Source organism: Ilyonectria robusta (assembly GCF_021365365.1).
Source record: "Ilyonectria robusta strain PMI_751 chromosome Unknown BGZ61scaffold_1, whole genome shotgun sequence".
Lineage (NCBI taxonomy): Eukaryota > Fungi > Ascomycota > Sordariomycetes > Hypocreales > Nectriaceae > Ilyonectria > Ilyonectria robusta.
The window spans coordinates 3,464,939-3,491,301 of record NW_025764435.1 but is presented as its reverse complement, the minus strand read 5'-3'; the positions used below and the strand labels follow the sequence as shown (position 1 = coordinate 3,491,301).

The 26,363-nt window shown below is 55.0% G+C and overlaps 11 protein-coding genes across 11 annotated transcripts; 5 read left to right on the top strand and 6 right to left on the bottom strand.

Annotated features, from left to right (window-relative positions):
- Nucleotides 1-953: 953 nt before the first annotated feature.
- Nucleotides 954-3,664, bottom strand: BGZ61DRAFT_512374 (uncharacterized protein). Its single transcript, XM_046252147.1, has 7 exons — nucleotides 3,339-3,664; nucleotides 2,848-3,282; nucleotides 2,656-2,768; nucleotides 2,371-2,570; nucleotides 2,252-2,274; nucleotides 2,041-2,195; nucleotides 954-1,777 (listed from the first exon to the last, which is right to left on the bottom strand). Exons 1-7 carry the CDS (start codon nucleotides 3,372-3,374, stop codon nucleotides 1,426-1,428), a joined length of 1,314 nt encoding a protein of 437 aa, XP_046112651.1. The 5' UTR covers nucleotides 3,375-3,664; the 3' UTR covers nucleotides 954-1,425.
- A 172-nt stretch (nucleotides 3,665-3,836) lies between these two features.
- Nucleotides 3,837-4,577, top strand: BGZ61DRAFT_439134 (uncharacterized protein). Its single transcript, XM_046244326.1, has one exon. It carries the CDS (start codon nucleotides 3,920-3,922, stop codon nucleotides 4,421-4,423), a length of 504 nt encoding a protein of 167 aa, XP_046112650.1. The 5' UTR covers nucleotides 3,837-3,919; the 3' UTR covers nucleotides 4,424-4,577.
- An 831-nt stretch (nucleotides 4,578-5,408) lies between these two features.
- Nucleotides 5,409-8,140, top strand: BGZ61DRAFT_23881 (STE12-like protein). Its single transcript, XM_046238311.1, has 4 exons — nucleotides 5,409-5,733; nucleotides 5,790-5,889; nucleotides 5,951-7,450; nucleotides 7,516-8,140. Exons 1-4 carry the CDS (start codon nucleotides 5,616-5,618, stop codon nucleotides 8,030-8,032), a joined length of 2,235 nt encoding a protein of 744 aa, XP_046112649.1. The 5' UTR covers nucleotides 5,409-5,615; the 3' UTR covers nucleotides 8,033-8,140.
- A 324-nt stretch (nucleotides 8,141-8,464) lies between these two features.
- On the bottom strand, nucleotides 8,465-9,651 carry BGZ61DRAFT_582920 (uncharacterized protein). The gene is made up of 3 exons (XM_046256300.1): nucleotides 9,327-9,651; nucleotides 9,188-9,273; nucleotides 8,465-9,133 (listed from the first exon to the last, which is right to left on the bottom strand). The coding sequence occupies exons 1-3, from the start codon at nucleotides 9,583-9,585 to the stop codon at nucleotides 8,591-8,593; spliced, it is 888 nt and encodes a 295-aa protein (XP_046112648.1). The 5' UTR covers nucleotides 9,586-9,651; the 3' UTR covers nucleotides 8,465-8,590.
- A 249-nt stretch (nucleotides 9,652-9,900) lies between these two features.
- On the bottom strand, nucleotides 9,901-11,247 carry BGZ61DRAFT_23822 (bucentaur or craniofacial development-domain-containing protein). The gene is made up of 2 exons (XM_046238306.1): nucleotides 10,729-11,247; nucleotides 9,901-10,675 (listed from the first exon to the last, which is right to left on the bottom strand). Exons 1-2 carry the CDS (start codon nucleotides 11,037-11,039, stop codon nucleotides 10,006-10,008), a joined length of 981 nt encoding a protein of 326 aa, XP_046112647.1. The 5' UTR covers nucleotides 11,040-11,247; the 3' UTR covers nucleotides 9,901-10,005.
- A 638-nt stretch (nucleotides 11,248-11,885) lies between these two features.
- Nucleotides 11,886-14,178, top strand: BGZ61DRAFT_439127 (WD40-repeat-containing domain protein). Its single transcript, XM_046244325.1, has one exon. It carries the CDS (start codon nucleotides 12,128-12,130, stop codon nucleotides 13,871-13,873), a length of 1,746 nt encoding a protein of 581 aa, XP_046112646.1. The 5' UTR covers nucleotides 11,886-12,127; the 3' UTR covers nucleotides 13,874-14,178.
- A 759-nt stretch (nucleotides 14,179-14,937) lies between these two features.
- On the top strand, nucleotides 14,938-19,378 carry BGZ61DRAFT_471251 (SNF2 family N-terminal domain-containing protein; the record flags this gene model as incomplete). The annotated part of the gene is made up of 3 exons (XM_046248189.1): nucleotides 14,938-15,030; nucleotides 15,118-19,110; nucleotides 19,142-19,378. The coding sequence occupies 3 exons, from the start codon at nucleotides 14,938-14,940 to the stop codon at nucleotides 19,376-19,378; spliced, it is 4,323 nt and encodes a 1,440-aa protein (XP_046112645.1).
- Nucleotides 19,379-19,907: 529 nt separating this feature from the next.
- On the top strand, nucleotides 19,908-21,435 carry BGZ61DRAFT_439124 (uncharacterized protein). The gene is made up of 4 exons (XM_046244324.1): nucleotides 19,908-20,045; nucleotides 20,115-20,272; nucleotides 20,343-21,166; nucleotides 21,231-21,435. The coding sequence occupies exons 1-4, from the start codon at nucleotides 20,004-20,006 to the stop codon at nucleotides 21,371-21,373; spliced, it is 1,167 nt and encodes a 388-aa protein (XP_046112644.1). The 5' UTR covers nucleotides 19,908-20,003; the 3' UTR covers nucleotides 21,374-21,435.
- A 14-nt stretch (nucleotides 21,436-21,449) lies between these two features.
- Nucleotides 21,450-22,562, bottom strand: BGZ61DRAFT_378655 (tyrosine phosphatase-like protein). The gene is made up of 3 exons (XM_046242592.1): nucleotides 22,233-22,562; nucleotides 21,808-22,158; nucleotides 21,450-21,756 (listed from the first exon to the last, which is right to left on the bottom strand). The coding sequence occupies exons 1-3, from the start codon at nucleotides 22,456-22,458 to the stop codon at nucleotides 21,671-21,673; spliced, it is 663 nt and encodes a 220-aa protein (XP_046112643.1). The 5' UTR covers nucleotides 22,459-22,562; the 3' UTR covers nucleotides 21,450-21,670.
- A 430-nt stretch (nucleotides 22,563-22,992) lies between these two features.
- Nucleotides 22,993-24,328, bottom strand: BGZ61DRAFT_439121 (uncharacterized protein). The gene has a single exon (XM_046244323.1). The coding sequence runs from the start codon at nucleotides 24,233-24,235 to the stop codon at nucleotides 23,066-23,068; it is 1,170 nt and encodes a 389-aa protein (XP_046112642.1). The 5' UTR covers nucleotides 24,236-24,328; the 3' UTR covers nucleotides 22,993-23,065.
- A 133-nt stretch (nucleotides 24,329-24,461) lies between these two features.
- BGZ61DRAFT_439120 (uncharacterized protein) lies at nucleotides 24,462-26,204 on the bottom strand. The gene is made up of 4 exons (XM_046244322.1): nucleotides 25,756-26,204; nucleotides 25,097-25,696; nucleotides 24,817-25,043; nucleotides 24,462-24,762 (listed from the first exon to the last, which is right to left on the bottom strand). The coding sequence occupies exons 1-4, from the start codon at nucleotides 25,798-25,800 to the stop codon at nucleotides 24,630-24,632; spliced, it is 1,005 nt and encodes a 334-aa protein (XP_046112641.1). The 5' UTR covers nucleotides 25,801-26,204; the 3' UTR covers nucleotides 24,462-24,629.
- Nucleotides 26,205-26,363: the final 159 nt, after the last annotated feature.

The window sequence follows — 26,363 nt, the reverse complement described above, 5'->3', positions numbered from 1 at the left end:
ACACCCTGACGCCCCCCATTTCTTCATCAGTTTTGTGTCTTCTGTGTTTCTGCAGTCAGGCAGGCCAAATCCCCGAGGCCCAGTGGATCCCTATGCCCTCACTGATCAGATCAGATTGGCGAGCTAAACGCCCTCTGTGTTTTGTGACTCCTGGATCCTGTTCTTTGCCGTGGCCTTGTACGTGTGTAAGACCGTGGTAGGGCTAGAAACTTGTTGATGGGAATTTAGCTGCATGCGCGGCCAGAAAAAACGACCACACCTCCGGCAGATCGCCAGTCACTGGCACATGACGGTGAACAGCGCCTGTGGTTTCCTCAATACGCCCTCCTGCGGTTTGGCAACAAGTGATGGTATGAGAACACAGGCGGCCTCGAGCCCGTCATCACACCGTTTGATCCGATGAGGACCCTGTCCAATTGTGTTTCCCAAGTGTAGCCTGTCGTGATGGCGAAAATTAAAATTGCCCAAGGGGCTTTGCAGGTGATTCCTGATAGCCGATGCTACTGTAGCCCGACCACATGGGAGCCTTTCCCGCTTTCGTGTCTAAGAGCATTGGGGATGCAAGCCTTCAAGCCCTTGCGCAGCTATAAACGCGTTCAAGTTGGATCTAGTCCGAGCTCACCATCACTTAAGACGGTGAGAGTTGGTTCGCCGTTGGCGCGGGACGATCAAGCAGCCAGTTCAGGGCCTGGAGATCAAACCGCTCGGGATTTGCGTATGTGACTGGTCATGATGGAGGCGAATAATGCACCGCCAAAAAGAGGTTGCCACTCGGTCGAGCATTCTGGCCGCCACCTTCAGGGATCAGAACCTGCAAAGGCTTCGGACGAAGAAGCATTAATGCAACCGGTGGTCATCGCTGTGACCAATAAGCTACTCGTTCTAATGTGCATGACTGAGCCACGCAGCCTTCCTGCTTCATTCAAGACAGAGTAGCGTTTTGTTAGACTCTGCTTCGCATTTCATCGACGACATGTAAACGAATGGTTGTGACTGTTCAGAAATGGAATAGAGCAGACAGCTACATGTCGTCAACAAAACACGGAGATCACAAGCAGAGTGCCACCAGTACTGTGCTTCCCGGATGGGCGTCTCGCAGTATCTCTGGGGAATGCTTCGTCCTCCATCGCTGACTCTTCAACACTGGCGCTGGCGCTCGCACCGGCTTCTCCAACCGAACCTATTGGCCCACAAAAGCTACTCTTGCGCCCAATGAATACCCAAAGATGACAATGATGCGATTGATTCGATGTGGTCCACAAACAAGAATTGGACGAGCAGCGTAGCGCGTGGCTGGGCGGGAAACTGGGCTCGCCAAAGACTCACAAACACACAGACAAGAGACCGTGTTGGAGGGGGCGTGTCTCACTTCGAGGGCCACTGAAGAGGGGCGGGTGTCATTAGCGCCGGCGGAGTCTTGAGGCATCAGAAACGAGAATGACTTCCTGACGCAGTCCCGCAGGCGCGTTTCACCTTGACGAGGCCCCCTCCTCCCACACTTGACTCAGCCTTCGCAAGGGTCTGCGTGCCAGTAATCCTGGATTCCTGCCCCCTTGGGAGCCTCTGAGGCTTCTTTGCTCTGGACGGACTTTCTGGGTGCCTCGGGCCATATCCCTGTCTTGTAGCCTTGATTCCTGATGTCCGAATGGACGGTTGATGCTGTCTAAAGCGGCGGCGAGATGTAGCCGTTTTCTGCAGACCCCCGAGCGAGGTGAAAGCTGGCTGGCTGATGCAGTCTGCAACAAACGGGCAAGCGTGGGCAAGTGTGAGTAAGTGTCTGTGTCGAGAGGTGTCGATGGCTTCTCATGTCCGATGGCCCAAGATGGTGGGGTTGTTTCTTCAAACTGCAGAATCTCCAGTTTGGAGCATGGTAGGTCCGGTCGGCTTTGGAAGAGCACAACCACATTCTAGCCTAGCTAGGGTCTTCTAATGGCCTGATGTTGTGTCGAGGGCCCCATCCCTCATTACGTGGGCTTCCTAACATGGAAATGGTAACAGCCCAAGAGGGGCCGACTTGGACTCGATCTAAACAATGCTCACATGGAAATGTCGCGCAGATCATGGCGATGCGGATACGGACTCAGCCCAGGGAGTCGTACTGCGACCTCTGAGAGGGGTACCAAGACAACCTTAGACGGCTCATTTCGGTTCGAGCTGCTGGCCCTTTCGAGAGAGAAGAGGGGGACAGCCATTATCTGCGCCATATGTAGTATGTATTAGGGACGCCTAAATTCGGGTGGTAGTGTGTTACTTCTGTCGTTGCGGCCACTGATCCTATAGTGTGTAAAGCGAATCGCAGATCACAAAATCCTGCAGTGCAAGCACAGGTGGCATCGCCCTGATGTAAGGCACAATTGTACCTGTGCTGACCTGGGAGATTTTTACACATGCACCCGCAGTGACGTGCCCCAAGTAGCGTCGATTCTTCATCTTGGGAGACAAGTTTCTGGAACACGACTCTCCGGTTCGCGTGGGCAAGACGGCGAACGGACCACCTCGTCTCGCCGGGAAGCTCGGTACGCTGAGTCGCCGCTGGAGGTGTAATCAAATATCCGCTTGGCCCCGTCCTCCTCTGAGAGATATAGCGCCCTCAACCAACAGCACGAGGTGAGAGAGGCGCAGATAGGCAATCTTAACCCGATCAATATTGCTCACAACGTGGATGAGGGAAGCCGCAATGTTTGAGACAGGACGACACTCGGTGTGGAGTTGCTCGCTAATAGCAGAGACAGGACGGGACTCCCTTCAAAGGTCTTAAATGATGGCATCTGGATCCGGTAGTAGTAAGAGTACACGAGGTATATGGCATGGTATCTTACGGTGGCTTCAAGACATTAGGCCACTGACGTCGTGCCCGCGAGTGGGATTGCGACTGGTAGTATAGCTGGCATCAGCCTTAGTTGACCAAGTAGCGTCAGAATCATTTCCGGATCCAATAATTAAGCCACCTGGTCTTGGTCGGTTGGGATAATTTCGATTGTTTTCTTTGGTTTCGCGGAGACAACGCGGAGAGCCTGGGTAAGAGGACGCTAAAACCAGTCGCCTCGCCCTTGTTCGGTGGTCCACACCCGAACGAGGTGGTGATGATGGCTTGTAATCTCTCGGACTCCACAGTAGCTCGGTGTTTTGGTACGCTTGTGATGGGCAAGTCAACAGGCTGATTTCGAGATCCGGGTTATGAACAGGCCCGAGAGCTGATATGATACGGAGCCTCGGCCCTGGAAGTGTCGCCGCCCTGACCATCGGAGTTGCAGGCGCAGGAGGTTGACGGCATGGGCATCCCTGGCGCACGAGACGGCACGCCTCTCTCTCTGGTGGTCATCTTCTCCCTAACTTACCCGCTCAACAGACTTGAGCTGGTAGCCGGGGCACATCCGGCTGGAGATTGTCTCTGGGATTCTTCGAGCTAAGCTTCAGAATAACCTGCGGACCCAATCACAGGGCTCAGACAGGCGACCTGATGCGGCCGTGTTAGGAACCGCTTGACGCCTGTGTCGCGGAGTTTCCCTCCTGCTCGTTAGTCAATGTGCGTGCATGATCGCCGTCGCTTCTCAATCTCGTCGTCAATGTTGCCATGAGGGAACAACATGGGAGTACAGTAAAAGCCATGTCCTTTTGCGAGGAACTGCGAATGCTACTCCGGTTTCGTTTCCGCGATCCCCTGCCAGCCCGGTCGGCTCGAGTCTTGTTCAGCAGGTCTCGTCCGATGGTAATGGGGGTCGGTAGAAGGAAGGGGGCGTGGGACTAAGCACGCGCCCCCGGTAAGGGGAGCGAACAACCAGGCCCCTGCTCGTGTGTGTTGACATGCTCTGAATCCATCCTTCGTGGCTGTCTGTCGCCAGCGAGTCCGTCAGTGTTGTTTGTGTGCTCGGTCATCTGCGAAAGCAATGGGCAGCACTCTCCACTCGACGCCTCCCATATGCAGCCATGCTGGATTCTCACAGGCACCACAATCAGAGTAACCACACCCATCTCATCTCGCGCGTCCGGGTACACACCCACGCCGAACCCTCACGCCCATCAAACGCCTACTGCCACACCGCACTCGAAGTTGCGCACGGCACCACAGGCGCAGCCAGGAGCACAAGCCTCCTCCTGGGACGGACCCGACCCCAAGAAACAACAATCCACAGAGGGCACCGCACCCCTGGCAGCCTGTCCCCGTGGACCATGCCATGCCATGCCCATGTCATCCCTGGTCAAGGCAACGCGGCCCAGTTTTTTGGACGACCAGGGGTCCTATCAGCCCGACCCAAGACCCAAGACCAGACCCAGGATCCAGACCGAGGAGCGAGCGAGGAGAAGCGTGTACAGTACGGGCGCGAGGGGAAGGACGGTACAGAAGAGGCAAGGGACGCGCGATGAAGACGCGGTAGCACATCCATGGGGAATGAGAATTCGCCGGCCAAAAGCCAACGTGTAGCTTTCTGGTGTTCTGGCGTTCTGGGCTTCATAGGCTGGAGGCTCTCTGCGCCAGCAATAATACCGTAAGGTTTTCTGGCTGAGCACTGTATAGAACAGGACTGTCCCTGGAGCAAACAGCGTGGACGGCATGGAGCCAATGTACCTCTGATCTGTACCCGTCGGGTTTGTTGTTGCTGTCACTCGCTGTTGCGCTGGAGCGGCGCGCGCTCCGTTGGCTTGCGCCGCTGAGAGGTACCTCTCCTCCACCCTCCCATCCCACCTTGTCCCCTAAAAAAGCACCGTGCGTGTGTGTGGCTCACGGCTCACCCACTACTCGCCCACCCACTCGCCTCTGCGCGCCGCCTGGGCTTGCCCAATCCCCAATCCACCCTGCTCCTTCCCTCTCTACCTTACCTATCCTGCCCTCCCGTCGGCCGTCGACGCTACCACACAACTCATTAAACCCCCGAGTCGTCCTCACCCGCCCGTTTGGATTCTCTCTGAAATCTCTTCTTCTGTCGTTTTCTTATTTTCCCTTCATTTCTCACATTCTCCCTCCCCCCTCCCCTCCTCGCTCCACCGTCTCCGCGCCCCATTCCGGAGTCGCCCTCAACCTCGTTTCTCTTCCATTCAATAGGCCCCCGACGCCGCCCGACGCACATCACCCCCTCTTGCATCAGTCGCCCTTCGTGCTTCCATCACCACGAGGTCGCTGTTCGCTTGATGAGCATCGTCCCATCGGTCCTGTTGCCTTTTTTTCGTTATTGAATTTCTTCTCCATTCGCATACAGCTTTAATCCGGCTCGATCCCTCACTGTTTCGCGCGAAACACCCGGCTTCGATCCCCCACCATCGCCAACGCCTTGACGGTACTCTCTCGACTACTCCCAGCACCACTCGCTCGACGCAGTGGCTGGGTCTTGAATCGCATTGCAAAGCGATTCCATTATTCCGGGCTGGTCTCGAATTTTGGTCAACACGCATCATCTCTCAACACGTCGGCTCCAGGCAGCGCCTCGACCACTCACAACATCGCTTCCCTCATCGCGACCATCACCACGAGCTATCTCGTTCTCATCGGAAGCAGTTCGACCTGCGATTCAATTGAGTCGCCAAATTAGTTTGCCGGCAACTCCCAGCCTCACAGGCTTCACAACGACTGGCCGTTACTGGTCACGTCACCTCCAGACACCACATCACAACAGCCCAACATGTACCCACAACACCCCGGGATGGCTCCCCAAAAGCCGGAGACGTTCATGCTGAGCACCGAGGCTCAGCAAGCACTCCCTCACGATGCCCAGGTCGCTCTTCAGCAGGTTGATAACCGTAGGTTTACATGCATGGATGATTACCTCGACAATGAGAACTGACACTGCCTGCAGTCAAGTATTTCCTCATCTCTGCCCCCGTCGACTGGCAGCCAGATCAGTACATTCGCCGATTCTTGTTGCCAACCGGCGAATACGTGTCTTGCGTTCTCTGGTAAGCGCCCGCGCAAGACAAACGGACCCAGATGACTGTGGCTAACTCGACACGTGTTTAGGAACAACCTCTTTCACATCTCTGGAACCGATATTGTGCGATGCCTGTCGTTCCGATTCCAGGCCTTTGGTCGACCTGTCAAGAACTCTAAGAAGTTCGAGGAGGGTATTTTCTCCGACTTGCGAAACCTGAAGTCGGGAACCGATGCTTCTCTGGAAGAGCCCAAGAGCGCTTTCCTCGACTTCCTCTACAAGAACAACTGCATTCGAACCCAGAAGAAGCAAAAGGTCTTCTACTGGTACAGCGTGCCTCATGATCGTTTGTTCCTCGATGCCTTGGAGCGGGACCTCAAGCGCGAGAAGATGGGCCAGGAAGCCACTACCGTCGCTGTCAGCGAGCCTGCCCTTTCGTTCCAGTACGACTCCTCTCAGTCGCTGTACGAGCAGCTCACCAAGGCTCAACAAGCCAACTCGTCGTCTTTCAGCGCCCAGCAGGCGTCTTACTCCCAGAGCCAGTCCACTTCCCCCGTCATGAGGGCGATGGACTCGATGCCCCCTCCCCCATCCATGATGCCTCAGTCCATGCCCCCTTTAGCGGAGGGGATGGACGCAATGGTACCATATGGAGCCATGGGGGTGGCCCCTCAGATGGCACAGGCAGTCCCTGTCAAGAGGGAGCCTGATTACACGCGCGTTCAGTACAACCAGAACGGCGTTCCCATCACCCAGGGCCACCAGCGCCATGCGTCCATGCCAGCCTATGGCCTCGAGTACTCTCCGGCACCTTCCTTCGTCTCTTCTCAGTATGAGGACTACAGCAATCGAGGAATCTCCTTTGAACCTATTACGCCTCCCCAACAGGCCCTTGGGATCTCTGCTGAGCCCGCGTACATCGCCAACGAAGAGACCGGTCTGTACTCTGCCATTCCTGACCACCTGGCTAGCATGAACGGCTTGAACGGTGTGGTCCAGCTTCCTCCTTCCAATCTGGCTGGACCCCAGTTCTCCCGCCCATATGGCACAAACAACGTCTACTCTGTGATCGAAGGCTCGCCGACATATAAGCAGAGAAGACGGCGTTCATCCATCCCCCCATCTATGTCGGCAATTGCAACCACGACTGCTCCCAACACAGCCCAAACCCACAGGCCCTCTGAGCTCCGACGATCCATCTCTGCCTCGGTCGGTCCCCTGGCTGAAGGCGATGAGTCCGCGGACAACTCGCCCCCTGGTCTTTCCTACAGTGCTTCGGTGAACAGCCAGCACCATAAGGATGTGGTTGACATGTCGAGGCACGGCACTCCCCTGTCCACTGTTGAGGGAAGCCCTAACCACCACCCCATGGGACTTCACCAAGAGTTCCCTCAGCTTAACAGCGAGGAATTCCACAGGGAGGGTTCCGTGAGCGAGCGACGATCCGCACCTGCCCCTGGTAGTGGCGGTGTTGTTCGTCGCGCCCGTTCAGCCACCGTCATAGAGGTTGGACCCTACCCTCAGAAGTCCCACTCCTGCCCTATCCCAACCTGTGGTCGTCTCTTCAAGCGCCTAGAGCACCTCAAGCGGTAAGATAATTCTTGTTTCTTTTACAAACGTCCATCTTCCACACGGAATCTGACCATCGACTTAGACACGTGAGAACACATACACAAGAGAGACCCTACATCTGCCCCCATTGTAGCAAAGCATTCTCCCGATCAGACAATCTCGCACAGTATGCCTCCTTCTTTTCTTCACGTTTTTCCTTTGTCCCCAACGCAATATGCCCACCCTGCAACCCCTTCAACGCTGGAACGCAACCCAACCGTAATGTTGAGTATATGCTAATCATCACTTCTTGCAGACACAAGCGTACCCATGGTCGCGAAGACGGTGGAGAAGGACCGTTCAACCTCTCGGGTGAGGACGAGGAGGAATTCTCTGGGGAGGACCAGCTTGGTTCTCTCGAGGAAGCTTCCCCCAACTCTGAGCACGCCTATGTGCCCGGCTCCATGAACGCCATTGCCCATGGCTCAACACCACCCTCGAGCGGAATGTCCATCCCCAACACCATGGCGCCCTCGCAATCCTTCAACAGCCTTCAAACTCTTAGCATGCCCATGACCATCAGCCAGCCGGCAGCTATCAACGCTAGTGGTATGATGTAACGGAATTACGGCACGCCTCGCGATTTTTTTTTATATCTGGGTTATGACTACAGAGGATTTATGGCTTAAATTTTTTCAAGGAGAACTGCACTAGGTGTTTTCAAGTCGTCCTGTCCAGGACCTTTCATATGTTCATTTTTATGTTATTTTTATCATTTTTTTCAGAGCGTTCGTGGAGAGGCAAAACGGAGAGAACCCTGATAGATTAAGCTTGGATGGGTAGGCGGGAAATAAGAGCCCGCTCTCGGCCTCTGAGCAAGAGGAGGACAAACAGGGAGATGGGACGTGTACAGGATGCATCTGTATATAAAGCTGCCTTTCTTTTTCACGGAGGGGATGATATATCCCATGTGATACCAGTGATGGACAAGTGCGCTTGATCAGATGTGGCTAAATGCATCACAAATGGAGAGAAACTAGAATCGTTAAATATCTACTTCGTGGATGTGATTTGAACCTGATGCTAAGGTCTGTCTGGTATATGCCGTAACAGTTCCATGCGCCGTGTGCCGCGCAAATGTCAATCTCTCTGTCGCCCCCTGGCTGACCAAGGCTTCCCTATCTCCTCCCTCGTCTTCCAAATGTGTCTCTCACTCCTTCGATACCTCTCACGTCTCTGTCGCTCAGTCGCAACTCAGCTCCTCTGAGTCTTCCTATGCCAGGCCGATCAACGCCCAAGTCCCGCCCTCGATCTCTCTTCTTCGACTTCTTGCCAGTCTCCCTCTCGAGAATGACACCGTTTTCCTTGGCCTCTCTCCTGCGCTTGGACTCGCGAGCGCCAGCGGCAGCCACGATGCCCTTGCGCATGTTCATGGGCATCTTCTCCTGCTTATGAATGGACAGCTTGGAGCCAAGGGCCTGGACGCGCAGGTCGGTCGCCTTTTGGCGGGTTTTGCCGGCTGCGAAGGCCTTGGGTGCGACGGCGGTGCCGGCTCCGGCGAGTGCGGGGGCGAGGAGGTGGGACTCGGCGAGGAGACGGCGAAGTTCGAGATCCTGCGCGAGGAGGGAGGGAGCGTCTTCGGGGAGGGTTGTAGTGGAGGATGATGAGGTGGTGATGGTTTGTTCGGTGGGCCGGGAGGTTTGGTCGGGTGGGCGGGAGGCCTGGAAGCGCACTGGTTAGTCGTGATGTAGGAGAACAATTATGATAAAACCTACCATGAAGGCTTTGTATTCTCGTTTGGACATGGGTGTTGGTTTGGGTGGTTGTGCGCCAGAATGGTCTACGACTTCGATCGGTGCAGCTTTGAACGAGGTTAGTTGAAATGCTCCCAAACAGACGCTATTGAGGACATGCCTTCTTCTTCTTCGTTGGACTCGTCGCCTGAAAGATCCCCCCACTCGTCGTCGTCTCCATCTTCCTCCTCATCTTCCTCCTCGTCGTCCTCAGTGTCTTCATCGTCGACACCATCGGCGGGCGCAGCTTTGGCAGCTTTGGTCTGGCTGGCCGGGAGCGGCGAGAACTGCGCTTCAAAGTGCCGCCGGAAGATGGCGGCGGCGTCTTCCTGTGAAATAGAGGGCTCCTCCCGGGCCTTTCGCTTACCGAGGACGGCCATTTTGGATTGCGATTAGGTGGTAGGGTGCTGTCGGGCAACGGCGGTCGGGACGCTGTGGTTATGCTGGATGGAAATTTTTGGCGACGGATCACTCAGCCTTGTGGTGGGATGCGAGGCTGCCCCACTACCTATGATTGGTGACGACACAACCATGAGCCAACACCTTTCTATGCTTAACCTCCGCGTTTGCCATATCTTTTCAATAAACTAGAGCATTCAGTGATAGACAAGGTATGGATATTGCGCAATTAGGGAAACCCTGGCCCGAGTCTGTTCCACCGACGCCGTACATCTACTACCTATGCAAGTGACCGTATGCTGAGGAGCCCAAATTTCCCTGCTCATATTGTACAATCGAGTGTACAAGAAAACCAATCCGTGGTATTATATCCCAAACTCCATCGATAATCCAGTGCTCTTTTATACCCGTCCAGACATTCTTGCTCTTCTTGAGTCCTCGTCCCTTTTCGCCTCGCTCCTCGCCAGGAAGTCCTCCCTGGCCGTGTATGAATGTTTGGACTTGCCCGCCAACTCGAGTTCATCTTTGATGCCTTCCTTGTCCACGTAGCCAGCCCAATCCATACGACTCTTTTCCACCGTATTGAGCTTCTTTGCCTGCGCCTCTTTGCCAGCTTTGATCAGCGCTGCCATCCCGAGGTTGAGATCTGCGCGTTGGGGAAGCGGATCGGTCAACGGCTCAAAGGCGGAGCGGAATGCCTTTTTAGTGATGCGCTTGGCGGCAGGTTCCTCTGAGGGTGCATCTGGTGCTTGCGATGCGAGGTAGAGCTTTGCTTCGGCGGAGTCGCGGTGCACTAGCTTCTCCTCTGTGTGGACTCGGCCGGCGAAGTTGTATGTGCGCTTGATACGGATCATCGCTGACGAGTCGTCGGGTGCCGTAGAGTCGCCTGACTGCTTGTCATCACTAGTTTCTTTGGAGCTCGCGGCCTCTGTGTCTGGCTTGCCGCTGCCGTCTTGCGCTTCGTCGGTCTTCGTCCCAGCGACTGCTGGTCCTGCGATCATCTGTGCCCAGAGAGCATCGACATCGACAGTGACTGGTTCGGTATTTGTGGCATACTTGCGCTCTTCTTTTCTGCTCGAGAGTTAATATGTGCTTCCTCCATGAGACCGGATAGGAGCACTTACTCTGCTGCGCGCTGCCTTCGAGTCTTGATCAACCCTCCCTCGCCGCCTTCGTCATCCTCGTCCACTCGCTTCGACCTCTTCTTCCGTCGCTTCTCTCCTTTCTTGATAATCGCTTCGTCGCCAGAGTTGTCGTAGCCAGCATCGGCCGCATCCACATCGTCTACCGGCTTTCGTTTCTTGGTCGGTTTGTCGCCGTCGTCCTCGGATCCAGAATGGTCTGAGGCCTGATCCGCGGCCGCATCGGGCGCGAAATCGGAATCCTCGGATGAAGCATATTGCTCCTCTTCATCGAGAAGGGGATCGGGTGGCATTTTTGTGTGAGAAGGTGGGGTGGGAAAGGTTGGACGGCAGATGGATTCGCGTAAAGCGCGACGAGAAGTTCACGGTGAGTGACCGATCTGGGTGTGCAAACACTTCCGGGGAAGGTGAGTGACCAATCAGCTCATTGCATTTTACGAACCACCTTGGCCTTGTCCCTCGTTGAAGATTTCGAAACTGCTCTCTCGCAAGCCAGAACAATGCATCTTACGCACGACTGACGCCATATCTCTGTTGTTCAAATGCAATCTTCTATTTAGGAAACTTGATTAATTCACCATGACATGCATTCTCTACTCAGCGACTCACTTAGTTGAGATGGCAACTTTTGCCTTCATGACCAAAGGCCAATTAACTACATCTCCGACCTAGTGCATCCGTATTTCAGGAATGGGTGGAGCGTATCAATCATGGTTGGAAGTGCGAGTAAGGACGAAGAAGGATGGAACTGCGGAGAATGGCAGGTTGAGATTTTGGGTGGCCGGAGTGTTCTTAGTCGTGGATACACGAAGACCCAGAAGGGCCACGGAGCGCAGCCCTCAATAACGTGGAACATGCGGTGTGATTTAATGCAATGCGGTATGGGTCCTGTCTGTGACGTGCGTCGCGCCATGGGATGGCCGTCTCCTCACGGTAGTTCCGATGGCCATCCCAACATGGAGGCAATTGACAACTGTCTCGAGTTGACAGATGAACGAGCAATGCTCCGTTTCAACGGCGGTAAGTTGCCCCGGAGCAACAGAGCAAGACGGAGGCTGGCATACCAGACTAGACTGCCTAATATTTCCCAACTGCGATGGCTTGAGACACAGCCAGAGCGGTCTAGGCAGTGGTGGCGTGGGATTGTCAATCTGCCGTTCATGGGATGACATCCTGTCCCCCCGCAAACAGGGCCTAAAATAATCGGGGCGGTGGGCAAAGGCTTCCCAGTCCGAGAGCCCAACCAGCGCTGAACCCGGATGACAAGACCGCCCTCCCACCCACTTGAAGATTAAATCTCGCCCTACTTCGTCCCCCCACGCCGTCTCTTCCTTCCTTCACCTACATACCCTCTTGGCGCTCGCCCCGACGCCTGCTCGTCATGAGTTCCGACGATGATTACGAAGTCGAGGTGCCCGACCTGGCTGCCGATGACCCTATGAGAGCATTCCTGCCTACTTCTTTTGGTAAGAAGTCCAAGGAGACCGATATTGCAGCCCAAATCGACCGGAGCCGGCGAGTGGTGGACAAATCAGGCGGGGATGGCAGCGGTGGACAGGGAAAACGGCTACAAGAGCCGAAAAAGGCACACGATTCGAGCGATTCCGATAGCGACAGCGACGATTCCGGCGACGACGACGACGAGTATCCAGTCTCCCATGAGCTGGTGCTGAAGACCCACGACCGCGCTGTCACTACAGTTTCACTGGATCCTACAGGAGGGCGCCTGGCGTCAGCATCCTTGGATTGCACCGTCAAGCTCCACGATTTCACCTCCATGACCCCGACGACATTACGAGCATTTCGAAGCGTTGACCCCTTCGAGACGAAGTCTTCCGCCGCCAGCTCCGAGTCCCACCCAGTACACCATGTGGAATTCAACCCGCAGTCCGGTGGCGTGTTTCTCTGCATCTCCGCGCACCTACAAGCTCGGATTATGTCGCGAGACGGAGATGTCTTGACCGAGTTCGTCAAGGGAGACATGTACCTCCGCGACATGCACAACACCAAGGGCCACATTTCCGAAATCACGACAGGAACTTGGCACCCCACAGACAAGAACGTCTGCGTCACAGCAGGAACAGACAGCACGCTGAGAATTTGGGACATCAATAATAAGCGCTCGCAGAAGGAGGTTATTGTGTTCAAGTCTAAGGCTGCCGGTGCGGCTGGCAGGACTAAGATGACGACGGTAGCCTGGGGCTCTCCCGCGCAAGGAGGAAACAATATCCTCGTCGCAGCAGCACTGGATGGCTCACTTGTCATGTATAGCGGGAACAGCCCTTTCTCGCGTCCTGCAGGAGAAATCCGGGACGCCCATAAGCCCCAGACATGGACAGGTGGTATCGACATCTCCGCTGACGGTCGCATGATTGTCACGCGCGGCGGCGACGACTTGATCAAGCTCTGGGATACTCGAAAATTCACCAAGCCCCTCGTGACGGTTTCGCATCCCTCGACATCGGATCACTACGCAACGAGCAACATCAGATACGGACCCAATTCGACGAGCATCATCACCGGGTCTGCGACAGGCCATCTCCACATCCTAAACCCGGGCAACTTGCGGGCAGAACACGTCACCCCGATAACACCTGGATCGGCTCTTATCACCGTGGATTGGCACCCCAAGATTAACCAGATCATCACAGGTTCAGCTAACGCGGAGACTCACGTTCTCTACAATCCTACAATGTCAAGTCGCGGAGCGGTAGAAGTCATGTCAAGAGCCCCGAAGAAGCGCCACATCGACGATAACCCCGAATTCACAATGGACCAATCCGTGGGTATTTCTGGAGACGCAATTGTGACTCCAGGTGCACTATCCGGTTCGCGACGGGCTGGAGTGACGGCATCCGGCCGATCGAAGGACCCCCGACGCCCCAACATCCCACAGCAGACGCCGTTCCAGAAGAACCAGCCCGACGAACAGCGCATTGCGGAAAACATTCCCCTGGCGCGCATGCTGCACGAAGATCCGCGCGAGGCTTTGTTAAAGTATGCTGACAAGGCCCAGAGTGATCCCATGTTCACCAAGGCCTGGAGTAAGACGCAACCCCAGACTCAATATGCAGAACTCAGCGACGAGGAGGACGAGGGCCCCGACAAGAAGAAGGCTAGGAGGTGATGCGACAAACACATCTCGGGCGATTGACTGCGCTTTTTGGAGGAGACGCCCCAATAATGTAAGGCTCGTGTAACACCCCTCGTAAAGCGCCGAGACGCGTTTGCAAACGCTTTTGGTGGATGCAAACAAGCTGCCGCCTCACTTTCCCACAACGAGCCAGGACCCACTCACGCGATACGGCAAAACGTTGCCTCGATAGCAGACAGTTTGGCTACTTTACCCACATCGGCATACCCTTTGCTACAGAGTACTTACAATTTCTGGGGAGGACAAGGTATCGAAGACAGAGACGATGGACTCGGTGGTCACGTGCATGTACTCGTAATAAATTGTTCCGCGCCGTTTCCAGCCAATTGAGACATGGGTGCCTCAGGCGCAAGTTGCAGCCTGCCGTTCGTGGTCACCATGCAGGGGGGCCGTGCTGAGAAATACTGTGGCCGGCCGTCTCAATACCGCACCAACCATCACGCTGAATCTTGTCCAGTTGTGTCTTCACCACTCCCCATCATCAACGGCGAGCGCGCGCATCCAAAAAATCGCCAGGGCCCTCTCAAACCATCGGCTCCCATCTCGAGACCTCGCCAAATCCGTGTTGCACGCGATTTGCACGCCGCACCGGCACCCGGCACCGGCCCCGACGCGCCCGTCGCCACAGAACACACTTTTTCCCTTGGACAACGACATTTCGCGGGCTCTCTTCGCCTGTTCCCCGTTCTTCGTTCCTCCACGCGGCGCTCCCCAACCCGTGTGCAGCTACCATCAAACCGAGCCTCTCCCACGCGCATCCACGACGTGTCGCCAACCACTTGACGACGCTGTCCGCCATCAGCCATCCATTGCTCCTTCTCACCACCCCGACGCGCTCGCTTTCGCCCTCGATTTCCTTCTCGACACTCTTTTTTGTTTTCGCGACAACTCCACACGCCTTGACCCTCGCGCGACGAGCATCGATATCGATCCCAAACGCCACGCTCGACATGCAACATAGATAACCGGATTACGCCCATCTATTTATTGGACAATCCACTGTCGACCACCATCGCGCGTTCAACACCACCATCACCATGGCGTCGGTGCAAGCTCCCCCGGCGGTCCAGCATCCCGGCGCGCCTATGCCCGCTGGCGCGACTAAACAGCAAGCCGAGGAAGTCTTCCGAGTATGTTCCCCTTTCGCGCTGCCCATGCATGACTGAGTTTGCCGCTTGAAATTTACCGCAGTTCCCTCCTGGCTGACTCGTTTTCAGAAACTCAAGCAGATGAAGGAGCAGGGTGTGCCACCCACAGACCCCGAGTATATCAAGGCGTCTCAGTTCTTGTTGAGTTTCCAACAGCAACACAACATGCGCCGGAATCAGCAACAATACCTGCAACAGCAACAACAGCACCAACAGGCACAGCAACAACTTCAGCAGCAAATGCAGAATGCGACCAATGGTGCTTCAGTCAATGGCGTTCAGGCCGCCCGTCAACAGGTCGCGCCCCAAGGTGTCCAGCCTCCTTCTAATCCCCTAAGTGCTTCCGCCATGCCGAACCAGAACCCTTCCGCGACGGCCACCAGCGGCGCCTCGCCCTCCAACGCGTCTTCGTCAACCCATTTCAGCCAACAGCAACTTGCCTTGCTGCGACAGCAGATCCATGCGTTCAAGCTTCTCGGCAAGAACGCTGGTGTCTCTGTGCAATTGCAGCAGGCCATCTTCAACCAGCGTCAGCGCAGACAAGCTGCTGCCACTGATGCTGGTCTGGGCGCATCCTCTGCGAAGGCAAGCCAAGCCAGCCCCGACGCTGGAAAGGCTGTTGCCAACGGGCCCGAGCCTGCGATGCAGGATGACAACTCTGGCGCTCCCAAGGCTCATACCTTCAAGACTGTCAAGTCGCCTTACGGCACGAGCATGATCCGCCCATCGATCAAATACTTCGACCACTCCCAACGCAAGAACCGATGGTTCATCCCTGGCGTGTTCCCCACTGGCATCGATTTTGACCACTTGCGATGGGAGCGAGAGATTGTTGTCTCCAACAGAATGAGACAGCGCTACGCTGAGTTGAAAGATCTGCCTGGTGACCTCGCTCACTGGGACTCTTCAAAGGACACGGTTGAGGCCGATGACACCCTGAAGAGGAAGGCGATTATCGAGATGAAGAGTCTGGCTCTTTTCGCCAAGCAACGTGCTCTCCGAGACAAGATTGGACGCCAAATGATGCACTACGACAACCTAGCCATGACCACCAACCGGACCAACTACCGTCGCATGAAGAAGCAGAACGTGCGAGAAGCCCGCATCACTGAGAAGCTCGAGAAGCAGCAGCGCGATGCTCGCGAGAATCGCGAGAAGAAGAAGCACACCGACTTCCTCCGAGCTATCTACAACCACCGACAGGAGATCCAGGAGTCTGCCTCCGCGCAACGAACCAAGTCGCATAAGCTCAGCCGACTCATGTACTCCCAGCACTTCAACATTGAGAAGGAAGAGCAGAAGCGCATTGAGAGAACCGCCAAGCAGCGTCTGCAGGCTCTTAAGGCCAACGATGAAGAGGCCTATCTTAAGCTGCTTGACCAGGCCAAGGATACTCGTATTACCCACTTGCTCAAGCAGACTGATGGCTTCTTGCACCAACTTGCCGCATCCGTCAAGGCCCAACAGCGCCAGGCTGCCGAGCGTTATGCCGATGAGACTGGCGGGTCCTATGTGGACGAGGAGAGTGAAGTCGAAGATGAAGAGGAGAGTGGAAAGAAGATCGACTACTACGCTGTGGCACATCGTGTCCGCGAAGAGGTTACTGAGCAGGCCAACATTCTCGTTGGTGGAAGTCTGAAGGAGTACCAGATCAAGGGTCTCCAGTGGATGATTTCTCTCTACAACAACAATCTCAACGGTATTTTGGCCGATGAAATGGGTCTCGGAAAGACAATTCAGACCATTAGTTTGATCACGTACCTGATTGAGCGAAAGCAGCAACCCGGTCCCTACTTAGTCATTGTCCCGCTAAGTACGCTGACCAACTGGAACCTCGAGTTCGAAAAGTGGGCTCCGTCGGTCAGCCGTGTTGTTTACAAGGGTCCCCCGAATACCCGTAAGCAGCACCAGGACAGGATCCGACGCGGTGAATTCCAGGTGCTACTGACGACTTACGAATACATCATCAAGGATCGACCAATTCTCAGTAAGATCAAGTGGTTCCACATGATTATTGACGAGGGTCATCGTATGAAGAACTCGAACTCCAAGCTCAGCGCCACCATTCAGCAATACTACATTACTCGCTTCCGACTTATTCTCACTGGTACTCCCTTGCAAAACAACCTGTCCGAACTTTGGGCCATGCTCAACTTCGTCTTACCCAACATTTTCAAGTCAGTCAAGACGTTTGATGAATGGTTCAACACTCCCTTCGCCAACACTGGTGGTCAGGACAAGATGGAACTCACTGAAGAAGAACAAATCCTCGTCATTCGACGTCTGCACAAGGTGTTGCGCCCGTTCTTGCTGCGTCGGTTGAAGAAGGATGTCGAGAAGGATCTTCCCGACAAGACCGAGAAGGTCATCAAGTGCAAGTTCTCTGCGCTTCAGTCTCGTCTTTACAAGCAGATGGTCACCCACAACAAGCTTGTTGTTAGCGACGGCAAGGGCGGCAAGACTGGTGCTCGTGGTCTGAGCAACATGATCATGCAGCTTCGAAAGCTTTGCAACCATCCCTTCGTCTTTGACATTGTGGAGAATGTGATGAACCCCTTGAACGTCAGCAACGATTTGTTGTGGCGAACAGCCGGTAAATTCGAGCTGCTGGACAGGATTTTGCCCAAGTACGAGGCAACTGGCCATCGTGTCCTGATGTTCTTCCAAATGACTGCGATTATGGACATCATGGAAGACTACCTACGCTACCGCAAGACGGAGTACCTTCGATTGGACGGTACGACCAAGTCCGATGAACGTTCTGATCTTCTGCGAGAGTTCAACGCCCCCAACTCCAAGTACTTTATTTTCCTGTTGTCGACTCGTGCCGGTGGTCTCGGTCTGAACTTGCAAACGGCCGACACTGTCATCATCTACGACTCGGATTGGAATCCTCACCAGGATTTGCAGGCTCAGGATCGTGCTCATCGTATCGGTCAGAAGAATGAAGTGCGTATTCTCCGACTGATTAGCTCGAATTCTGTCGAGGAGAAGATTCTGGAGCGTGCTCGTTTCAAGTTGGACATGGACGGCAAGGTTATCCAGGCCGGTCGCTTCGATAACAAATCGTCAGAAACGGACCGTGACGCCATGCTCCGAACGCTGTTAGAGACGGCCGACATGGCCGAATCCGGCGAGCAGGAGGAGATGGAAGATGATGAGTTGAACATGCTACTCGCCCGTAGCGACGAGGAAATTGCCGTCTTCCAAAAAATGGACGAGCAGCGACAGAAAGAGAACATCTACGGTAACCGCTCCGGCCTCAAGCCACGACTGATGGGTGATTCGGAGTTGCCTGATATCTACCTGAGTGATGGCAACCCCATCGAGGAAGATACCGAGGAGGTGATACTGGGCCGTGGTGCGCGTGAGCGTACCAAAGTCAAGTATGACGATGGACTCACCGAGGAGCAATGGCTCATGGCTGTGGACGATGATGATGATTCTCCTGAAGCTGCGGCGGCGCGCAAACAGGCGCGCAAAGACAGGCGCGAAGCCAACCGGGATAAGAGAGGTGGGGATGACGAATCTCCGACAGCCAGCCGAGCTAGTAGCGAGGAGGTTGAAGAGACCCCCAAGAAGCCGCGTGGCCGCAAGCCTGTTGCCAAGAATGAGAAGCGTAAGGCTGAGGAGGGCACCGAGGAGCCACCAGCCAAGAAGCGACGTGGACCACAAGGAAGAGCCAGCAAAGTGGGCGCCAGCGACTCCCGCCTACTCCCCCAGCAACGCGAAGTGCTTCAAAAGAGCCTGCGATCGTTGTATGATGCGCTTATGCTTCTGGAGGTTGACGACATTGAGCCTCCAGCAGAGGACGATGAATCTGACGCCGGGAAGCGACTGATCATTGGGCCCTTCATCAAGCTACCTCCTAAGCGCGACTATGCCGACTACTACCTCATCATTTCTAATCCTATCTGCATGAACCAGATCTCGACGAGGATTAAGAAGGAGGAGTACGGCAGTCTCAGCGCCTTGCGCAAGGACTTCGAATTGATGATTGTCAACTGCCAAACCTACAATGAGGATGGAAGTATCCTCTATCAGGATGCGAAAACCATGCAGGTGAGTGAAATAACTGATACCCCGAGCGTAGGATTTTGTTTGGTCAGTTTTAACCGTCGGACAGGAATTCTTCAACGCCAAGTACCAGGAGCATTTGACAACACACCCCGAGCTCCAGGAACTCGAAGATGGAGGCAAGGATAGCTCGGTAGCACCCTCTGGAAGCGGTGGCACACCACAGCCGAGTGGAACTCGGATCAAGTTGATCTCAAGCAGCTCAAGGGAACAGAATGGCGGTAGCACTGCTGCCCAGAGCGATGAGGACTGAGGCGGATACTGCAGCCTCAGGACCTTTCGCGAGGACCTGTGCTGATGGACATTAAAAACAACCCGGCCGCATGGCATTCATCGGGACTTGATGGAGGCCATTCGAGACGGGGCTTCTTGGAGTGATTGCTTGATGATATATGCAAAGGCGTTAGGCAGGACAGGTGTCATGCACGTGTATTCCAGGAAAGGGGAAGGAAAGAAGGGGGCAACCAATACCATACAATGGATGGATCGTCCGGAGCCAAGGCCGGGCAATGCTGCCAAGGGTGGGCTCTGGACGGACGCCATCGAGCCTGCAAAGGGCTAAACAAGTTCGCTCTGTGTGTCTAGATAAAGTAAACTGTATTCTAATAGATGTTGATGTGAGCGTATTTTTCTTCTGCAAGACCGTAGTCCAACTTCGAATGGAATGTAGTTGTAAGAATGTCTCGTATGGCCGCCATATAGAGGCGTCAGGTGGTTTGGCGTATGTATTCTTGCTGGAGGTCACGCAGCTCCGTCGGCAGGTGTTAGCGGGTTGTTCGCCACACAGCCTTACACAGCCATCCACATCTTACACCATCGCGTCTTCCGATAGACAACTACCGACGTTCCATCGCGAGGTCAATGGCCGGGACAGCAAAATGAAGAAGACGTTGATACTCTGCTTCATCCACGGCTTCAAGGTGCGTTCTCTATGTGACTCGCAGCCCAGCGGTCGTCGAGGGACAGCTCGCTGATGCCATGTTCCGCAGGGCGGCGAAGACACGTTTGGCCACGACTATCAGTTCACCAAGCACCTTCGGGACCTGGTTGCCCATGCACTGCCCAAATTAGATGTTCGTGTGCTCGTGTATCCAAAGTATGAGACTCGCGGGGATCTTGGAGATTGCGTGAGCCGCTTCCGCGACTGGTAAGTGATGTATTGGAACGCCCACTTGAGGACTTCGCCTGAGACTGACGGTGCCCGCCGCGCGCAAAAGGCTGCAGGATAAGGTCATCGACTTGGAGGTCGCGGCTGGGACGCCGTCGCCAACCATCGAGCCGTCGGTGCGCACAATCCTCATCGGCCACTCGATGGGCGGCATCGTCGCCGCCGAGATGCTCATCGGACTGGCCTCAGAGAAGCCCATCTACTCCGAGGACGGCATCCAAAAGCCCGACTCGCCGTCGTTCAATGCCCTCATGTTCCCGTACATCCAGGGCGTGCTCGCCTTTGACACGCCGTACCTGGGCATCTCACCCGGCGTCGTGGCGCACGGCGCCGAGGGCCAGTACCAGCAAGCCAGCAGCACCATCTCGCAGCTCAGCGGCCTCGGGGCCTCCCTCTGGGGCGCCAACAAGGCCGCGCAGTCCACGGCGCCCGCAAAGACCACGGCCGGCGCGCTGCCGGCCCCGGAGCAGCCCGCCGGCAGCCCGTGGCAGAAATGGGGCAAAATGGCCATGTACGCCGGAGCTGCCGGGGCCGTAGCGGCGGGCGGCGCGGCGGCGTGGGTGAACCGCGACCACATTGGTGAGGGATGGATGTGGGCGACGTCGCACCTCGAGTTTGTCGGGTCCCTTGCCCGTCCAGAGGAGCTGAAGAAGCGAGTCAGCTTCCTCATGCAGCTGCAAGAGGAGCTCGACGTCGGCTTCGCAAACCTCTACACACGGCTAGGCAAAGCGGCGCCTTCCAAGCAAGTGAGTATGGTCGGGACGGTGCTTGGATCAGATCGCACGTTTTGCAACCTACCCAAGAGGCAGGTGGCGGGTGTGTGGAGGGAGGCTGTCAACGACAAGGCCACGGACGAGACGCATGCACACATGAGTGAGTTGTTCCAGGCGCACGATCTAGCAACAGCGATGAATAGATGGACTGACGAGTTGAGCAGGCATGTTTACGCCACAGGAGAACCCTGGATATAAGACACTATCGCAGGATGCCGCGGGGTTGATTGCGGGGTGGTTGCAGAACGGTTGGTATGAGACCAGTGTCGAGGATCGGCCCTTGTTAGAAGAGGTCGCTGCGACTTGAGGCCGCTGGGTGCTTAGTTTGGAAGGATCGCGATGTCTAGAACATGAGGCAAAGTTCTCGGTGCGTGCGACGACTCTTGAAATCTTTATGATATATATTACATTAGTCTATGCCAGGTCCCAAATCCCTACAACTCCTCTTCAATTCCATACGTGTGTTGTTGGCTAAATTCTCTCCGCCTTTTCCCCCATGCCCAACTCCACGCAAGTCCACGCAAGTCATTTCTTACAACTCCCCTGCTTACAGCCTCTACAACTCTTCTACATACAGCCTCTACAATTATTCTGCTTGCAACATCTACTGGGCCTTGCTGCTCTGGGCCTTCATGTTACGCATGATCTTGCGTCGCTGGCTCATCATGTGAGTGAAGAGCATGAACGAGCCTGCGATATGTTAGCAACAACTTTTTTGCACGGGAGCCACGCTACACTTACCAGGAACGTAGATGGCCAGAATGCCATACAGGGCCCACGGGTACATGGGGTTCAGCTCGCCAGCGGGCTCAATGGCCTTCCAGATGAGAGCGCATTCGCTGCTGATGCCAATGGGGTATAGGATGTAAAATGTGGTGTAGCGGAGCCAGGTCAGAGGTCGAGGTTGGAAGCCAGAAATCGTCATGGTAAAGAAGGAGTAGCGGATGACCTCGGTGACGGACCAGGCAATGAGCATGGACGAGTACCAGGGCTGAACGGCGAGCTGGGGGAACATGTCGACGACAGGCCAGACGAGGAGGAGGCGCGATGCGACCTGGGCGAGCGTGGTGAGGAGAGGAGCGCGGACGACGCCTGTGGGAGGGAAGACTCCAAGTTAGCAGTGGGATTGGGAGACAAGACGGAAGAATGACAATGACAGAACGTACCAAGCAGGGAATGCATAATCTCCATGGCAGCCACCGTCTGCGTCCACTTGGTCCACTCGCCGACGCCGGCGTAGACAGACTGCGGCCCGCTCTGGCTCAGCAGCGAGACGGTGCGGCCGAGGACGACGGACCAGGCGACGGCGGAAGCGAAGTTGTAGAGAATGAGGTACGTCTTGTTGAGCACCGACGGCTGGCGCTTCGGCGCGGCGGGGGCGGAGGAGGCCATTGCTGCGAGGATCCGGAGTTCGCGGGGAGATGGATTGGGCGTGCGATGGTGTGTCTTTGCAGACGAGAAATTCGCTGGTGTCGCAGCTTATGTGGATGTTGAAGGACAATTGTCATGGGAATTAATGTTGAGGATGGTGCATGCTACTCCATTCAATTTCCACATGTTAGTTGCCTGTTCCGGTTTAGCGCACCCGCAGCCCGAGACAGGGGAGCTTGGGCTCTGGGGCATTTGCATGTGCTTGCAGCTCCTTCAACATGATCCTCGCACTGGCGCTCTTCTTCTTCGCAATACAGTGTAAAGCTCCCGTCTTAATTTGGGAGGAGAATGGCTCAGGGTATTTCCTGATGGCATACCAGGTGAGAAGGATTTCTGCTGATATATCGTCCCGGTTTGTTGGAGATGGTCCCGGGAACACTCAACCTCTCCAGGGCGACTACCGTATCGACTCGATAAATTGGCCCTGTTTTTTTGGACTAAAGCTAAGCTATATAAATAAGGCTTAGATTTCCTAAATCATTAGGTATATAAACCCCCGAAGGCAATAAGTGGGAGAAGGATTCAGGGCTAATTTACTGAGTCGATACGGTATAAGAGGTTTGATATGCTAATTCTGATCGTCTATCATTACTCTTGATTGGCTTGATGCCTCAAGAAACAACCTCAACTTCTGTAGTTCGAGATCGTCTCTGCCTGTCTCGACAACTCGGTCGATCCGTCCATCCTCGAAGGCGATGCCGCGCCAGAGTAGAATTCCCAGCTTTTGTGCAAGCCCAGCATCTTGAACCCACGACGGCGATTCCGCGTCTCTTGTTGCGGTCAGTTCAAGAAGCTTGTTCCAGAACACCGTCCTCAATTGTTCGTGTTCTTCAAAGAACCGGAATCCAGTTTGTGCATCTTCAGAGCCGAGGACTTCGTCCAGGCCATACAACCCAACGCCAAATGGCAGCCATTCCCCTTCAGCCCAGTCAATTAAGCCTGTTAAACGCCCGGTAGAGGGATCGACCATGATGTTGGCAGGGACGAGATCGCCGTGGGTTAAGCACCAGGGCAAACCCTCTATATGGTCGATCCTAGAGGCGACGTCGCTTACTGTGTCCAAGAGGAAGCTTTCGGAGAGGGTTTTAAGGAGGTTAAGACGCCACCGCAGCGAACTTCCAATGTGGCCCTTCTTGAAGGTTTCATCTTCACTTGTGTGAGTTCCGGGGCGTCCATGATGGAGGCCGATGGCGAACATCTCAGCCAAATCCCCAACAAGGTGTCTTCGACATTGCCCCTGCCTCTCATCATTCAACATCTCCATCTTGTGGAACTCTTTCAGCGTCACCCCGGGGATTCTTTCCTGGATATACACATGCAGTCTTCGCTCGCCATCTACTGTGTGACAGTCTGGAACGTAGCCAATGAATTGGACGCGAGGTACCAGGCTGCCGAAGACCATTCTTGCCTCTTCGCAGACTTTGAGGTCTAGCTGATACGTGTCGGAGCGGAATTGTAGCAAATGAGTCGTCGAGATGGCCAGGGTGTATGAACAATATCCCTGTGGCCTCACCGGTGTTATCTCTATGTCTGGATAAGTCGCCTGGGCAAATACGTGACAGGCTTCTTTCGCGTGGTTGTCAAAGCCATTCCGTGCAAAAAAGTCATCGACATCTTGAACCTCCTTGCAGACCCAAGTCTCGGGAGGATAAGGAAGAGCTGGAAAAGATGTCAAGAGGGAATGTGAATGCAATGACGGCCGCTCCAGCCTGACGATCTGAGTTGACGACGAAGCCATCGTTTACGGCAGAATAAAAATCGAGTATTGGTTATATAGAGAATCGCAAGGCCAGAATTCGAAGTGAGTTCAGATTGTGGTGCTTCTTCTCTTATAATGTATTCGTATAGAATCAGGCTGCTGCCCCCCACGCTTGTGAGGCAGATGACTTCCACAGTTCCATTTGCAAGTCACGACCACGTGAGATGGCCGTAGTACCGGCCACGCATGACCCCTCTTGGCCTGCACCGTACAGCAGCGATAATGGCGCAAATTCCCGTGACAATATGTTTTAATGTGTTCATTGAGCTCGTAATTCCCTCCTAGAGAGTGACTACAAAATAGCAGTCCAGAATGCCATGACGTTCCCCATTTTGTATTCCAGCCACGCTGCCATCAGATACAGGCCAATACTTCAGTAGGTGGCAGTGAGTCTCTGCACCAAGTAATCGCCGCTGTTGATCCCGCCGTACTTCTTGTCCTGCTCGGTTGAAAACGTGCCTGGCAGAGCCTCGATGTGGCTCTCGAAGTTGGGGTTGCAAAAGTACCTAGAAGCATGTTGGCCACGTTTCATGGAGAATAAAGTGCAAGTGGCTACTTACGCGATGCTGTATCGTGGGGGGTAGGTTTGGTCTGTTTTCCGGGGCGGCTCGACAACGCGGTGGATGGTGCTCTTGATGGTGTCATTGCTCCATCGCGCAAGCAAATCACCGGCGTTGACGACAACGGTGCCTTCGATGGGGGTGGCATCGACAAACTGCCCATTTGGACTCTTGACTTGCAAACCACCGCGGTTGTCTTGGAAAAGCAGAGTGATGGATCCGTAGTCCTGGCCAAGTTAGCAATCTCCACAGGACGGCCTTGCTCAATGTCATGACTTACGCTGTGCTCTCCAGCACGCACAGCACCCGGGTTGATCTTGAAGATTTCGCTCTTGATCTCCGGGTAATGCAGCAACCGCAGGGTGTTGTCGCCCACATCCACATAGCGATCAAAGAACTCCTCGTCCAGGCCCATGCCCACAGCGATGGCCCTCATGACTTCGACGTGCAACTCCTTGCACTGGTCAAAGAAGCCGAGCATATCGGTCCGGAAATCGGGCACGGCGCCGTCTTTGGGCCACTGGTTTGGGAGTCCGTCGACGCCTTCACGGCCAATCTCGTAGCTCTCCTTCAGATCTGGCGCCGCAGCGCGGACCTTCTCGACATCGTCGATTTCCTTGAGCTGGGTGACCTTTTCTCGGCCTGGCGCCGAGTATCCGCGATTGGCCTCGGGCGTTGTCCAGCCGAGATCCAGCTTATCATCGAGCGGCTGGTCGAAGAAGCGCGCCGACGTGGAGAAGGCATGCTTGAGGTCATCGAGCGGGACCGAGTGGTTCTTCAGGTAGATGAAGCCCGCCGTCTGGAAGCCATGGAGGATTGCCTTGGCCGTCTCGGTGCGCTCTGCGGGCGTTCCGCTGAGGAAGCGCGAGAAGTCGATGAGCTTGTGCGAGGGTTAGCTGTTAGTTGAGCAGCGTGGAGGCGGGTGGTGGCGGCACGTACGGGGATGAGGAGGCCCTCCTTACTAACAGCAGCGTCGGAAGCCATCGCGGTGGGTAGTCGGGATTGCAAAGTCACGAGATGGTCACAAATGGGCGTGAATCTAGAGTTGATCGCATTAAATGAGGGTAATCAGAACAATGAGAGCAATGAGAACCACAAGCGTCGTCGCCGCAGATATAAGCCACAGCCGGGAATGCTACACCAGAATAATGGCAAGGTTCGACCATCCTCAACTCTCAGCCACGCGCCAGCCCGTCCCCTTCCTAGCACAAAGGTAGGTCGGCGCCGGCCGAGAAAGAGGAGGTCTCGTACTCCGTAGATATGATAGGCAATGGCGTCGCAACGTCATTGGGACGGAAGGCTCCCATGTGTGCTTGTCCTGCAGGACGACCCCTCAATCGGCGCTGATAAGAAGCAAGTGAGATGTCTCGCAGCTAATAAACAGCCGCCGGCCGGCCAGCGATAACGCCCTATTCCGGAGTGGGGGCCAGGGATCTCCGCGGTTGCGACCTTCCATTTCTTACCAATGTTCATTTCGGCATTGGCCTAGCATGGAAAGCCTGCTTTCGGAAGGTCTATTGGCTGTGGTTTATTTGGTTTAATTATTG